A 15,891-nucleotide genomic window follows, 5' to 3' on the forward strand; every position below is an offset into this window, starting at 1 on the left:
GAAATATGAAATACACAATTTATTTTTGATTGACATGCATTTTTCATTGCATGTCAACCAAACATGCATGTAAATGTATTTGGAAACAGGGATTGCAAATATTATATTGATGTTTTACTTGAGTTCATCATACCAACATAACTTTCCATGAACATCACACTCTCACACATATCCAGTGTTTCCCAGTTGCACTAATTAAAAGTGGGTAGGACATCACTATAACCGATTAAATTAATCATCGAATAAACTCATGTTCTGCTGCAAACGTCTTTTGATTTCACACAAGCACATGGAATCAGGAGTCCAGAGCAAAGACTCACACTGGCCAGAAGACATAATGCAACATCACTTCCTGCCACTTCCTGCCACTTCCTCCACTTCAACACGACATGATACGACTTCCCTGACACGTGAGGTGTGGTGTCTCTGAAGGGTGGTGCCTCTCGGTCCTGCGAGGGGGATGGAGGAACAGACGCATGGCCAAAGTGTTTGTTCTTGAAACGGCGGTCGCTGCAAGTTCATCACATTCCTGGCAGCGTGCCAAGCTCTCTGGCCCAGATTGGAGGATGGAGGGGGGATCGAGGGGGGTAGGAGGAGGTAGGGGCCTTGGGAGTAAGGGGTGGGAGTAGGGGGGTGGGAGTAGAGGGATGGGTTCAGAATAATGTTCAACAGAATGGACTGATCCCATTGTAAATCACAGTACACTCACCCAAAGTGGATCTAAAGTCGCATTGTAGTTTAATAGGAACCGCAGTGAAATTAAATGTTTTTGAGTGTTAGCAGAGTAGAAAGTAAGCAATAATCCACTTGCCTACAGCGAATCGTACCCCTCAGAAAACAGGTGTTGGGTTTAGCTTGTTTAAATGTCAAAACATTCCTCTCCACACAACGAGAGATTGAGGGGCATTGTTGACATACCAGACGAGCTTGTCTCTCCAGAGATGTGTGTTGTACCCAAATAACAGAACAACCATCCTGGAGCAGGAGGACGTTGGCATGACAATTACAGGTGGCCAGAGAGACTGTCCATGAATCAACCTGGTGTCAAACTATCACTTGTTTGGTTTCCCTCCATAGTAACCGACTGGCGATAACAAGTCTCTCTACAAGACTTCCTGTTTGAAAGAAAAACGACCAAACATTCAGGGGCTGTGCACACATTCCTCCCTGAGGCTTGATCCCTGCTGGACAGGCACACTTCCTCCTCTGCCAAGGCACACATCTTCTCATTATCTGTCTTTATTCAGGACGCCTCGCTAGATTAAATCAAGTGGATTCCACCCTGTTAGACCAGACAGGAATTCCAGGAGTAGTATAAAACTGCTTCTCTATCGCTTATTTTGGTGTAGCTGCTCTGATATAAAGGTTAGATTGTACACCACAGTAACTAAATGCAAAATAACAGGTGTTAGATCATATTTGTAGGGCTGTCAATAGATAAAACCTTTTTTTTTGTAATCTCCCATTTTGAAATTCATTAATCTAGATTAATCGCAATTAAAAGTTTGTCTTTCTTCTAAAGCGAGTAATCTTCTAAATTAGCGAGTAATCACTTCAGACAGCCTGTATTTTAGACACTGTTGTTTAATTGTATTTGTTTTATACAATTAATACAACTCCCATCTGGGTCTCTTCTGTCTCACTGACCTGCAGGCACACAACGACTTCCTGTCAGGGGTCAACACACCGGAAGTAAACAAAGTTGTGTTAACTGCGTTAAAATATTTTAGCCCATTAATCTCTGCCACAATAATCTCATAGATTAACGTGTAAACTTTGACAGGCCTTCATATTTGATATCATTTGTACGTGGCTTTGGATAAAAGCATCTGCTAAATTAATAAAATATTATATTTTTACTTTGTTGATTGGGTGTGTTTCTCATGTCTAATCTTGACTGGTGAAAAGAGTTCAAATTTAAATGGTGAATCATTTTTTTTTACAACACAGTCCATGATTCAACCCATCACCTAATCTTTATAATGGCATCTCAGGTAAAAGAACACTATTTCCTACTGTAAAGGCAAGTTCCATAGATGTCAATAAAGGTTAACCAAAGAAAGCAAATGAGGAACAATGAAATGTTGGTGTGACTGGAAGGAGTCAGTTCACGTTTATTGTTGAACTGAAAAACCTTGATGAAGGGATATGAATCACAGTCTTAACACAGGAGCAGCCATGAAAGATTTTCTTACGAGGAAGAAAAAAATAAATAGTGGCTTTTGTAGAATTGAATCAAAGGACAATTTTAAAACTGCCATAAAGATAAAAATTAATGATCAAATGAGTGTGTCTGTATGTACTCTGTATGTACTCTGTATGTGTGTGTGTGTGTGTATGTGGCACCCCTCGACAGGGTTTCTTCTCATTGAGCTCAGAGGGACAGCGGCTCTCCCCTGGGGTGTGTGGAGCATCACCACCTCCCTCCCTCCTTCCCTCCCTCCCTCCCTTCCTCCCTCCCTCCCTCCCTCCTTCCCTCCCTCCCTCCCTCCCTTCCTCCCTCCCTTCCTCCCTCCTCATCCTGTCCTACACCCAAGCAGGAAGACCTCTCATTTCCTCCTACAGGACTCCACCTCGCTGGTACGTTAGGTGTGTTCCATGACCATGGGAGCCACAAAGACTTACGGGACAGGCCGGGCCTCGGATGAGATATTCACAGGAGGCAACCATGGTTACACCCTTTGACGGCACGGCCACTGGCCGCTTTAAGTCATCAAAGTGACTTATGAAAACATGGCTTGGTAAGATCTGGAAAGAACCAGCGTGTTTTCTTGCTCATGTTATCTTTGGTCGCCCACTTGAAAAGATAAACATTCTAACTAAAACAGACCTTTAAAACACAAATAAAGCTGTCCTTATCTTCTTGGATAATATCCATATTAAATGAAAATATTCAACATTTGTTGTATTTCGTTTGAACAGCAGGTTATTTCCTGTGACTGGCTCCAGTCCTTCCATCCTCCACCCCGCTCACTTTCACTAAAAAGGAAATAGCAATGGGGGGGGGGGGGGGGGGGGGGGGGTATGGGCAGAGGAAATGGGCACAGTTAACCATACTGCCAACCATACTGCCAACCATACAGTCAACCATACTGCTAACCATACAGTCAACCATACTGCCAACCATACAGTCAACCATACTGCTAACCATACTGCCAACCATACAGTCAACCATACTGCTAACCATACTGTCAACCATACTGCTAACCATACTGTCAACCATACTGCTAACCATACAGTCAACCATACTGCTAACCATACTGCCAACCATACTGCTAACCATACTGCAAACCATACAGTCAACCATACTGCTAACCATACTGCTAACCATACTGTCAACCATACTGCTAACCATACTGTCAACCATACTGCTAACCATACAGTCAACCATACTGCTAACCATACTGCCAACCATACTGCAAACCATACAGTCAACCATACTGCTAACCATACTGCCAACCATACTGCTAACCATACTGCCAACCATACAGTCAACCATACTGCTAACCATACTGTCAACCATACTGCTAACCATACTGTCAACCATACTGCTAACCATACAGTCAACCATACTGCTAACCATACAGTCAACCATACTGCTAACCATACTGCTAACCATACAGTCAACCATACTGCCAACCATACTGCTAACTCCAAAACCCACAGTAATCTTCAGCCTATGTAACGGAGTTAGAACCGTGAAACTCGCTCCTCAGGTATGTAACAGGCCACCCGCGTCAACGAAGAGCTAGCTTTTCTATGGCTTAGTGGGTAGTGGTCACGCTTGGCAAGTCGGAGGTCGTGCATTCGAGCCCAGTGAGTAGCGAACGAGCCTTGTCGTGACGGAGCGAGGCTACAGCTGTTACATACCCGTCACACCTATAAGAAAAACTTGCGCAATGTTCCTCTTTGGGCCAACGGTTTGTTACCTGCTGAAAAGGTTCATTCTTTGTTCCACTATGCATTGACCTTTCAGTCACAAAATGATTTCTAACTATCATTTGAGTCCATTTAGGACTGAAACAGACTGGGATAGGCGAGAGACAGAAATGTCCTGCAACATAACTGAACCTTGGTGAACAGATTGTGAGGGCAGTGGTTTAGCAGTGGAGTGGGGGGGGGTCAGAGGGTATTTGGTTTTATTTCCAAATATTACATAATCGACTTGCCTACGAGATGGAAGCAATCACTAGGGACATGTGGGTGCGCGCGCGCGTGTGTGTGTGTGGGCGCAGGCTACTTTGCGAGGTAACGCCATAAAACTTCCTTCCTTGATAGACGGACATCATGGAGGCAGGCTTTTATAAATTGAGCTGATATTCGCTTAGCACGCAGTCGGAAATAATTCGGTCCATACAAGGTTTATAGATTATTATATGCGTTTTAAGCATTTAAACCCGAAAATGTTGTCTACAGTGGGACTACTTGTTGCTGCTCTATATCTCCTCCCGCGAGCTAAGGGGGAAGCCTACAGCGGATACTGCACAGAGAAGCAGTGCTTTGCTGTGTATCGAAATTCAATCGACTTCGAATCTGCTGAAAAGGCTTGTAAACTTGAAAACGGACACTTGGTGTCAGTACGATCATTGGAATTCCATAATATAGTTTCGGTTTTATTGGTTAATCAAACAGGACAGTTTTGGATTGGCTTGTATTTGCCCAGTGGTCAGTGTTCCGACGATTCTTCCCCCTTGAGAGGACACAGGTGGATCGATGGAAAGGGTACAAGTGCCTTTCAGAAATGGGGTGAAAAGTCCTCCAGTTGCTCCTCATGCGTGTCTGTATCAACGGTCGATGCCGTTTGGACGGTGGAATCGTGCAATGATAACATCGATGGATTTATTTGTGAATATGATTTACAAAATCCCTGCAACCCCTTAACTGTCATAGGCGATGCATACGTTATGTATAGGACATATTATGGATTTGAAGTCCAGGACCTCACATTATTGCCCCCCGGGACCACTGCTACACACAAACCTTTTGACTGGAAATATATTTGTTTCAATGAGATGTGGGTAGGTGCGCCTTGGCAGTGTGAAATATTAAACGGCGGTTGTGATCATGTATGTTCAGAAGGTGTGTGCACCTGTCCGCCTGGAGAAATTCTCCAACACAATAACGTTTCTTGTATTGATCCCTGCGATGACATCGGATGTGCTCACATGTGCAAAAGAAGAGATAACAGCTACGTTTGCGACTGTTTCATGGGACACGCGCTGGAAGAGGACGGGAAGGGCTGCAAGGAAATTGTAAAAAATCCATGCGGTCCACGTCCATGTGAACACAACTGTACTCCAACAGAAGATAGTTTCATATGCTCGTGTAAGGACGGGTACGTAGTCTCAGAAAGAAACCACACACTGTGCGACATGCACTGCCCCTTTGAAGAATGTCCCACTGAATGCGACCCCAACACGCACCAATGCCGCTGTCCACCAGGATATGTGGACGATGAGAAGGACACAGGGCAGAAATTTTGTGTTGACATTGATGAATGTCACAACTATAACTGTGAACAGAATTGCACAAACACTTATGGAAGTTATTTTTGCTTCTGCTTTGAGGGCTTTTCTTTAATTGATGAGAAATGTGTGAAAAGCTTTGATACAACATCTAACGATATTTGGCCTACAGATCATCCTTATACTGAAGCAAGCGCTGGAACTGTCCTTGGGATTGTTGTTTGTACAGTAATGGTCATTTTAGGGATGATTGCCATTGTCTGCCATATACACAAACGTTGTTGTAGCACATTTGAAATTGATTTAAAAGGCCAAGACAATATTTACTATTTGCAGCAAGTAACAACTGAATCGTACAAAAAGATGTCAATATGAAGCGGGGTCCCTAAAACATTGGTTTACCCTTTAGGTTACCATGAGCTATAGACTATTTTATTTTGTTCTCCGTATTTTGATTTAATAGGCTACTGCTAATATAAGTACCAAATAACAAGGCACAAGGGTGGGGTAGAATCTACAATAGTGGTTATAGCATCATGTTGTGCCTCTTACCAGTTATGCTACTGCCTGAACCGCCTGTTTGAATATAGGCCATGTGCAAAGTGTATGGTTTAACTCAACTTGGCCTTTGTTATATACATACATAGCTAACTTATCATATCCCTTGAGTAAAGACCCAGTGTGCGTGTGACAGAGAGAGACGTGCGCCTTGCGTGCGTAATTAGAGATGTAATGAAGCCAGCCCTTGGTGGGTCGAGACAGTTTCCTTCCTTGACAAACCCGTTAACATATGGAGGCTGTCCGATAATCTCCCACTTGACTGTAACCAGTTACCTAGGCGCACAGAACTAAGTTCTGCATCGACTTTTCTCACAACGGAATTAAAAAATGAAGGACATGATCAGAATTTTGACCGCTCTCACTGTGCTGTATGGAGGTAACGGAAAACCACAGAGCGGATACTGCATCGGGAGTCAATGTTTTGCTGTGTTCCAAAACCGCACGGACTTCCAAACCGCTCAACAACACTGCGAAAACCAGCACGGGAATTTAATGACTGTGAGGTCCACCGTATCTCATGACATTATATCAGTCTTATTAGATAGTTTAAATGGATACTTCTGGATTGGTTTGCATTTACAAAGTGGACACTGTCCCGTCGACGATTCTGATTTGCGAGGTTACAAGTGGATAACGGGAGATAATGCAACCGACTTCCACAACTGGGGAACCGAGGACACAGCCTGCTCCGATAGATGCGTGTCGGTGTCCAACAAGGGGTTGAAGTGGATTGAGCAATCGTGTAATAAAGAGATAGCGGGGTTCCTGTGTGAATATTATTTTGAAAATACTTGCAACCCTTTCGTTGTAAACGGCGGCGAGTCAGTGGAGTACATCACTCCATTAGGATTCCGAGGAGAGGATATGGCGTCATTACCACCAGGATCCACTGCCGTACACAGCCAACATGAATCGAAATATATTTGTCTGTCTGAGAAATGGATGCAAGCACCATGGCACTGTGAGGTAACCGAAGGAGGTTGTGATATCGACTGTTTGTCAGTGGACCCAAATGTATGCATTTGCCCTCCTGGAAAAGTACAGAACGATAATAATGTTACATGTGAGTACGCGACAACTGACCCTTGTCTTGACTTTGGATGTGTGCAAATGTGCTACCAAAAACAGCACGGTCTCACGTCGTGTTTCACGTTGGCAGAGAGCGGGAAAGTACGCAGGGATGTCAACACATGCGTGAAGGAGCTACACTGTCCCGGCGACAACTTTGAGTGTGTGAACATTGCAGGTGGGTTTGAATGCCGGTGCCAAGATGGATACATGTCAGAAAACGGCTTGTGCGTCGACATAAATGAATGCACTCAATTTCCTTGTGAACACAAATGCACCAACACCAAAGGCAGCTACAGCTGTTCGTGTTATGACGGCTACATTAGCGCACCCACAGACCCTAACACATGTAAGTTGCATTGCCCCTCTGAGGAGTGTCTCGCAGAATGCGACCCTAACGATAAATACCAATGCGACTGTCCGGACGGTTACATAAAGGACGAAAGAGACGAGGGTGTGTACTGCGTGGACATTGACGAGTGTGACATGTTTCAATGTGAACAACAGTGCATAAATTCGTACGGAAGCTTCGTGTGTCTATGTGGTTTGGGGTACGTTTTAGTTGATGGAACCAAGTGTCAAAAAGAAACACTCCCCACTGACAAAAACTCGTGGTTCACAACACCGTCCGACGTCCACACTCCACCTGTGATGAACTCGACATCCAGTCCCTCGGTAGTTACAGCGGGGGGTCTGCTAGGAATGGTAATATGTATAGTCATTGTTATTTTAGTAATGGTTTTATTTACCCATTATTTCCTCAAACAACGCGGCCAAATACAGACTTTAGATGTCCCCAAAACTCAAGGAGACGATTTGCACGATTTACATGAAGTAACGACAGAAAAATGCGAAGCAGTACAAGAGTGAATTATAAAGTAGACACTTGATTTGAAATAACAGAGAATTGTTTTTGACTAGGCGTGATAGTGAATGTATAAGCGTGTGAGTAACACTTGTTTACACTGTTAACTTGCATTGGACGAATGTTAAATTCATGCCTGTTGTTTTTGTCATGTTTGAAGCCTCTATGTAAATATGTTTACACTGGGTCAGAATATAGGCTAATAGACACCAGTCATGTGTAAATACGTAGCCTTCAATGCAAGATCCACGTTTGGGAATCATCATTTATTATGCTGTAAATGACCTGCATTGCCACATTGCTCATGTGCAGGATATACATTTCTTTGTGGGGAGAGCGCCACCGTGTGTATTAAAACAGTTTGCAGTGTTATTCTTATGTTTGTCTTGTGTGCTACATCATTTTATCGACTACAGTTGTCCCACATAGGCTACATAGCTTAGGCCTACTCATTTATTTTATGTGAAATGAATGGAATCTGTTAATAGTTATACAGTTGTTTTTACCGATACATTTAGGCTTCATTGTATTCATGTAGCTGACGCTTTTAACCGAAAAGATACGTAAAGTGTAGACAGTGAGTGCAGTACAATTCAATTAACTTGTCTTACTGCAGCCTTGCAATTGTTACACAACAGTCAACCATCCACGTTTAAATTACGTAGTAGGCCAATCAATCAATATCCTCCAGAACAGGGGAACCGCCATGAATTTAGGGCGCCATGACAAATACATCTAATTGGGCCCCCTCTGCACAGCTGTTGTCACCACATTTCTAGGACCTATACCTGTCCCATCAAAAGCTTTACATAACTCTAATTAAAGACTTGCAACTGTCTTGCTTCTTGTAGTTCAATACTAGTACTGGCACAATATTTACTGCTAGTGATTTGTACATGCATGTACAGATACAGGGGGGGTGGTCGGTCAATATGGATGTCAACTTTTTGGTCAATGGGGATATTGAACTTTTATTGCAAAAAATAATTTAAAACAATGAGATCTGTGATGTTATTATTATAGTTGAAATACATATACTCAATGATGATGGTTTATATAATATAGAATTGTATATTCGTTTTTACCTATTTTTGGGGGGCCCTATCAGTCAGGGGCCCGGAATTGTCCTAACTTTTCCCCCCTATACAGGGCCCCTGCTCTATAGATCAAGCAACTCAATTACTTCAAAATAGTGAACACTAGGTTGGGGTCCGTAACTGCGCAACCATTTTTCTATAAGGGGGCGCTTCGAAATTAATTTGGACTATCGTTACACAAACACATATGAAACACATACACATTCACAAATGAAACGTTCCCACACATTCATACCACTGAAAACTCACATCCACATGTGAAATGCTAGCATCGACACATATTAAACGCATTCACGTTTACACATGAAATGTTCACACACGCGAACAGAAACCTGTTTGTGTCCTGTTGTGATAAAACGTTTCAATCATTGCATCATTGATGATCACTTGATGAGGACTACTATACTTTACTGTACTCTACTGTACTCTACTGTACTCTACTGTACTATACTCTGCTGTACTCTACTGTAGTCTGCTCTAGGCAGGAAAAACAAACTTTTGAAAGGTTTACAAATTATTTTCGAAATAAAACTTTGCATCATTGATGAGCTCTACTCACATGTGGATGTGTGTTTTTAGTTTTATAAATGTGAGTGAACGTTTCATATGTGAGTGTGTATGTGTTTCATATGTGTTTGGGTAAAGACAGTATGAATTATTTCCTAAACGGCCTAACGGTCATATCCTTCTGAAGACATCCCGGGCTTTCTAATGATGTCACGTGTGTGAACAACCTCAGGAACAACCTTGAAATTCTAGTAAGTTAATTAAGTTACAGATGCAAAAGAATAACAAATAAGAAAACTGTTGTATTTAGTTCCCCCCATTAAATGTGTTTATTTTATCCAAGTGGTTAATAAACAAAAACTAATGTCGAGTTTCAGGAGGAGGTAGGAGTCTATGATAAATGTAATTTATTCCGGTTTATGTAGCCTAAGACTAATTGACCAATCCTGTGGAATCCTACTGCGAGAGCAACAGTCGAAAAGGAAAGTTATGCAAGATCCCCCCCGAACATGTCAACATGGCAAAAAATAAAAACATAAGTCTTACGGAAGCAAACAGCTTAAATAGTAGTGTAGGGCATACTGGGTTGAAGAAAGAAAGAAAATTATCCATAACTTGAACGCCCACAAAACTTCGGAAAAGCCAACCCGAGAGGCGTGTTGGAAGAACTTATTCGCTAAACCTCGAACCCGAAGGTAAGTCTATCGTTGGTCCGTAGGCTATTATAAGCTATATAAAAGATTTTCTTTAGTTTGATTTACAAGATCTTCCTATAACAAGAGCAGGCTGAATGTTTCAGTTAGCATCACGGTGCTGAATTTAGGGCTAGACTAACAAACTTGACTAACTATCAATTTAGGACAACTATTATCGAATTAAAAACAGAACAGTTTTTTAAATACCGTAATACATGTTTGACAAGATCACAACTAGGAAATATTTTATTTGTGGTGGGTTTAGATCTCTTCTTAATTTGAAGACATTGTAGTAGAAAGGTCAATATTACATTTATGTCAATAATTTCAACAGTAACCACTGTACGCCAGTATACCTGTGACGGTCTACTCAAAACAAACATGAGCATGAGTTTTAATTAAATGCTGTATTAAACCAGTTGACTATGAACCCACTCTGTAAACATGCAATTTGCCCATGTCGATATCGGGAGAGGTAAACAGTAGTCATATCAATCCAGTGCTCCATTGTAAGGCTCAATGGTAAATAATTGCATCAAAAGTGAGCCCTATTGTGTGGGCAAGTTAAATGAGGAAGTGATACATTTTACTCCCAACAAGGTTTATCATGCTATAGAGCAACTAGCTGATAACAAAGCTAGTGGCAAGGATAACATCACTGCAGAGCATCTCAAGTTAGCCAGTCCCAGAGTAGCAGCACTGCTGTCCATCTGCCTCACAGGGCTGATGACACATGGCATACTGCCAGACACCATGCTGACAGTCATATTAGTGCCAGTCATTAAGGACAAGGCAGGTCAAATAGGGAGTTTGGACAACTATAGACCCATCGCTTTGGCCAGCATTCTTTCAAAGGTGTTAGAAAAGATGGTACTAGATAGACTGAGTGAGTTCATTTGCACCACAGAAAATCAATTTGGTTTTCAGTCTAAGCACAGTACAGATCTATGTATCTATGCCTTGAAAGAAGCTGTTGAATCCTACAGAAGGCAGGGCTCTACAAGGCTTCTCGGGTTTATTGATGCTTCCAAGGCATTTGACAGAGTAAATCTCTGTCAAATGCTTTTTACTAAACTCATGCAAAAAAAGTGTTGTATTGATATGTAGGACCAAGGAAGATCAGAAGCTACTCTTTCCAATGTTTTACCTGTCAGGGCAATCCCTCTGTGTATCCAACTGTACGAAATATCTTGGGCACATCATCACTGACAAGATGATGCTGACATGTACAGGCAGAGACGAATGTTGTATGTCCAGGCAAACATGTTGGTCAGGAATTTCCACGGCTGTTCTGATGATGTGAAGTTGAGCTTGTTTCGTGCTTACTGCACCCCCATGTATGCAGTCCCTTTATGGGGCAGCTACAAAAGGAAACCCCGCGCAAACTTCAGGTAGCATATAATGACTGTCTGAGGATACTGCTGATAAAGCCCAGGTGTAGCAGTGCTAGTAAGCTCTTTGTTGACTCAGGGCTAAGCACTTTACAGGCTCTATTGAGGAACCTGATGTTGAAGTTTATGTTTCGACTTGCTGAGTCACAAAACTGTATTATAAGGATGATCACGAGTCCCAGGTGTAGCTCAGTCAGATATAAATCATATCTGTGGAAACATTGGTATGGGTGCCTTTTAAAACTCATGAATAAGAGTATGTTTGTATGTGTTTATGTATCTGTTCAGTTTTTTTACGGTGTATGTCTTGCTATTGGGCCTAGAGCCTGTAATAAAGTTTAATAATAATAATAATCCCAAAACAGGAGAAAGTGACTATTTAATCTGCTTGTTACTAGGGTGATGATGACGACAACGAGGAGGAACGTTGCTCTACTATCCGTCCTCATGTACCTCGATGTGGCGAGTGGTTCTAAAGGATGCTTTCTAGAAGTCTCACCGTCTGAGACGAAGGCCCACTGTTCAAGGTGTTCCCTCAGAGCAGTACCAGGGCTCCCTCCCTCCACCACTCACCTGGACATCAGCATGAACTACATCCTGGAGGTCAACGCAACTTCCTTGTCTGGCCTGAGGAGGCTTCAGGAACTGGACCTGGGGTGGCAGCAAGGCGAATCTCTGCTGATCAGGAGTAACACCTTCCTTCACTTAAGGGACCTGAGGAGGTTGTATTTGGGAAACAGTTTAAGGCTGCGACTCGAACAAGAAGCGTTTGTGGGACTGTCGAATCTGAGACTTCTTTCCTTGTTCAAATGTGGCTTGAATGAGTCTATTCTGGAGGAGCGTTATCTAAGGCCCCTGGTGTCTTTAGAAATACTGGATCTTTTTGCAAACGACGTCAAGAGAATCCGACCCGCGCCCTTCTTTGCAAACATGTCGGAGTTGAAAGAGTTGAACCTGACTTTGAACCGGATGGGTAGAATATGTGAGAACGATTTAGTGCATTTTCAGAACAAACATTTCCGTCTCGTACAGCTTGTAAGTGTCTATCTGAACGACATGGATGAAGAAAGCTTTGACTGGGAAGGATGTGGTAACCCCTTTCGCAGCATGTCATTTGATACTCTTGATTTGTCTGTAAATGGATTCGATGTGAACATGTTGAAGCGTTTTTTCAAAGCAATAGAGGGCTCCAAAATCAGCCATCTTGTCCTGAAACATGGTGTTGGTAGAGGCTTTTCCTACAACAACTTCCTCGATCCAGACAAGCTCACGTACGAGGGCCTAAGTGGTAGTGAAATAAAGACGCTAGATTTATCCAATGGACGTATTTTTGCATTGCAGGAAGAAGTATTCAGACCATTTGGAAGCGCGGAGGAAATCAATTTATCCTACAATACCATAAATCAGATTAAGGTTGGCACATTTGCAGGTCTTGAAAGATTGGCAACGCTTAACCTGTCTCGAAATCTTCTTGGAGAAATCCACAGGTTTACGTTTGAGAACCTCCCCGCTCTTTCAGTCCTAGATTTATCATTTAACAACATAGGAGCTTTTGAACATAAAGCTTTGAATGGATTGTTCAATCTGCAGGGCCTTGACCTAAGAAGTAACTCCATTAGAATAATCCCTACTCTCTCACCCCTCCCAAAGCTGGTTATACTTCGATTGGATGATAACAAAATTGTACCCATGTCTCTACCTGGCCTTATCAGTTTGGCTGAAAACAGCCTCATCCTCAATGTCCAGAATAACAGGTTAACTAACTTGGAAGATGTGTACACTTTGCTATCCAATCTCCAGCACCTGCAGTACCTCCAGTATGGTGGTAACTTCATAATGTGGTGCACCTTGAACAACAACATCTCCATCCCCGTCTCGAGCAGTCTGAAAGTGCTTGATCTAGAAAGGAGCTCCCTGCAGACCATCTGGGCTCAGGGAAAATGCCTGAACCTCTTCGACAACCTCAACCAACTTGACATTCTCGGTTTGAATCAGAACTCCCTACAGTCTTTACACCAGGACATCTTCAAGGGCCTGACCTCTGTGACCTTTATCGACCTCTCCTTCAACCTCCTCACCTACCTCCACCCCAACATCTTCCCTGAGAGCCTGGTGAGGGTGGATCTCTCGTACAACGTCCTGGCTCACCCTGACCCACTGGCGTTACGCTCTCTCCGCTTCATCAACCTGATGGGGAACCCGTTTTACTGCGACTGCAACCTGGTGGGGTTCCTCACGTTCCTCAACACCACCAACGCCACGTTCCTGAGCCCCACGGAGGAGTTCCACTGCGAGTTCCCCTCTCAGTTCCATGGCATGCGTCTGCTTGAGCTGAACACGGAGGGCTGCGAGGAGGACGACGAGGCGGAGGTCCGGGCTCTGAAGCTCTCTCTCTTCATCGTCTGCACCACCCTCCTCCTTCTCGTCATTGTCAGTGCCATCGCCTTTGCGCGTCTCCGCGGCTACCTGTTCAACCTCTACAAGCGGGCGAAAGGCCGGATTCTCCAGGGGCCCCCTCAGGAGACCCCCACGGACGCCGACGTCCCCTACGACGCCTTCCTCTGCTTCAGCAACAACGACTATCGGTGGGTGGAGACGGCGTTCCTGAAGAGGCTCGACGCCCAGTTCTCCGACGACAACGAACTGCGATGCTGTTTTGAGGCGAGGGACTTCCTGCCGGGAGAGAACCACCTGAACAACATCAGGGACGCGGTGTTCGGCAGCAGGATGACTGTGTGCGTGGTCTCCCAGGAGTTCCTGAGGGACGGCTGGTGCCTGGAGGCCTTTTCCCTAGCCCAGAGCCGCATGCTGGAGGAACTCCGGAACCTGCTTATCGTGGTGGTGGTGGGTAAGGTACGTGTCATGGACGACCATTAGAGGACATTACAAAACAAATGATGAACTAATTACTAAGAATATATATCTTATAGTAACTATTAGTATTATTCTGGCTGTGTCTTTCAGTTAAATTCCCATAAGTAAAGAACAAATAAATGTACAAATGTAATAAAGTATTCATTTAATTGTATATTTTGTGGTTCAAGGTACCCCACTACAGACTAATGAGGCAGCAGGCAATCAGGACATTTATCCAGAAGAGGGAGTATCTGCGCTGGCCGGAGGATGAGCAGGACCTGGAGTGGTTCTACGACCGGCTCACCTCCCAGATCCTGAAGGACCGGAAGGACGCCAGGAAACCTCAGGACGCTGGGAACAACAACATAGTGGATGTTGAACTGGAAAAGATCAGAGTAGTTGAAATGTGATGCTTTATTCGTTGTTAAACTGTTTTTATATAGACGTCTGTATGATTTCAACTTCACGTGAGAATATTGAGTTCATGTTTTGTACGGTTTTAACGATTCATACTACAGTGTTTTTACTATAATGTTGAGTTGCTTAAAGCACACAGAAGACCAAAGAGGAGTGATTGAGTTTTTATACCACTAGATGGCAATCTTATCCTGTGATTATTATTTTCAAACTTTCCAACCTTTGTCTGCAGGGATTCTTAATCATTGAAAGTGGATCTTTTGTGAATTTTGTAATACAACAAAAATCTACTATCAAAAACTGGATATGTAAAACAATCAGTAAATCTCTGTGTGTATCTGGTTTGGTAAAGTATCTACAAACATTTCTCTCTTCTTTTCCTAGCACATGCAGCATTTGACTAGAAGTGAATCAGTTTTCCTCACCACCTCCTCAATATAGACTTGTATCACGAGCAAACAGGAAGCAAACAGGAAGCCACTAGGCTGATTAAAACTTCCTTCCTGGGCTGTGGTTCCTGCTGGAGTCTTGTACTCCCTCCTCTCCACTTCCTGTTGTCCTGTAAATGGCCCTCGCTATGAATGGGCGCAGCCACGGAATGGCATTTTCAAAGGGAAGGTATGACGTTATTGGTTAAAGACACGTTTGAGCAACAAATGACTGTCAAAACATTGAACGTTGTAGGAAATACATAAGACTCAAATGCCATTTTAAAAGGAAAACTCAATATTTATCCAGTCAACAAAGTAGACTCGTCTGTCCTGGAGGTATTTAAGGACTGTGCAGTATTCTCAGAACAGGGGCATTGGACTAGTCACTACAGCCAATATTTGACCTTGTGTTAAAAGCAAATATGAAAATTCCCTTGAGTTCAGAGGTTGTCTGTTTAGAAAAAAGACAGGAGAGGACCCAGGCTCTAGAGAGAACCTTCCAGACCAGTCTGGGCCAAATCTCACTACCACCGTCTGG

At 43.2% G+C, this 15,891-nt stretch overlaps 3 protein-coding genes across 3 annotated transcripts; all 3 read left to right on the forward strand.

Annotated features, from left to right (window-relative positions):
- Positions 1-4,235: 4,235 nt before the first annotated feature.
- LOC124469201 (thrombomodulin-like) lies at positions 4,236-5,855 on the forward strand. The gene has a single exon (XM_047022340.1). It carries the CDS (start codon positions 4,377-4,379, stop codon positions 5,838-5,840), a length of 1,464 nt encoding a protein of 487 aa, XP_046878296.1. The 5' UTR covers positions 4,236-4,376; the 3' UTR covers positions 5,841-5,855.
- Positions 5,856-5,872: 17 nt separating this feature from the next.
- Positions 5,873-7,324, forward strand: LOC124469198 (thrombomodulin-like). Its single transcript, XM_047022334.1, has 2 exons — positions 5,873-7,089; positions 7,186-7,324. Coding segments are annotated over exons 1-2 (738 nt in total). The 5' UTR covers positions 5,873-6,353; the 3' UTR covers positions 7,188-7,324.
- Positions 7,325-10,032: 2,708 nt separating this feature from the next.
- Positions 10,033-15,478, forward strand: LOC124469196 (toll-like receptor 5). Its single transcript, XM_047022331.1, has 3 exons — positions 10,033-10,258; positions 12,048-14,502; positions 14,694-15,478. Exons 2-3 carry the CDS (start codon positions 12,052-12,054, stop codon positions 14,913-14,915), a joined length of 2,673 nt encoding a protein of 890 aa, XP_046878287.1. The 5' UTR covers positions 10,033-10,258; positions 12,048-12,051; the 3' UTR covers positions 14,916-15,478.
- Positions 15,479-15,891: the final 413 nt, after the last annotated feature.

The sequence above is a fragment of the Hypomesus transpacificus genome, chromosome 6 (assembly GCF_021917145.1).
Source record: "Hypomesus transpacificus isolate Combined female chromosome 6, fHypTra1, whole genome shotgun sequence".
Lineage (NCBI taxonomy): Eukaryota > Metazoa > Chordata > Actinopteri > Osmeriformes > Osmeridae > Hypomesus > Hypomesus transpacificus.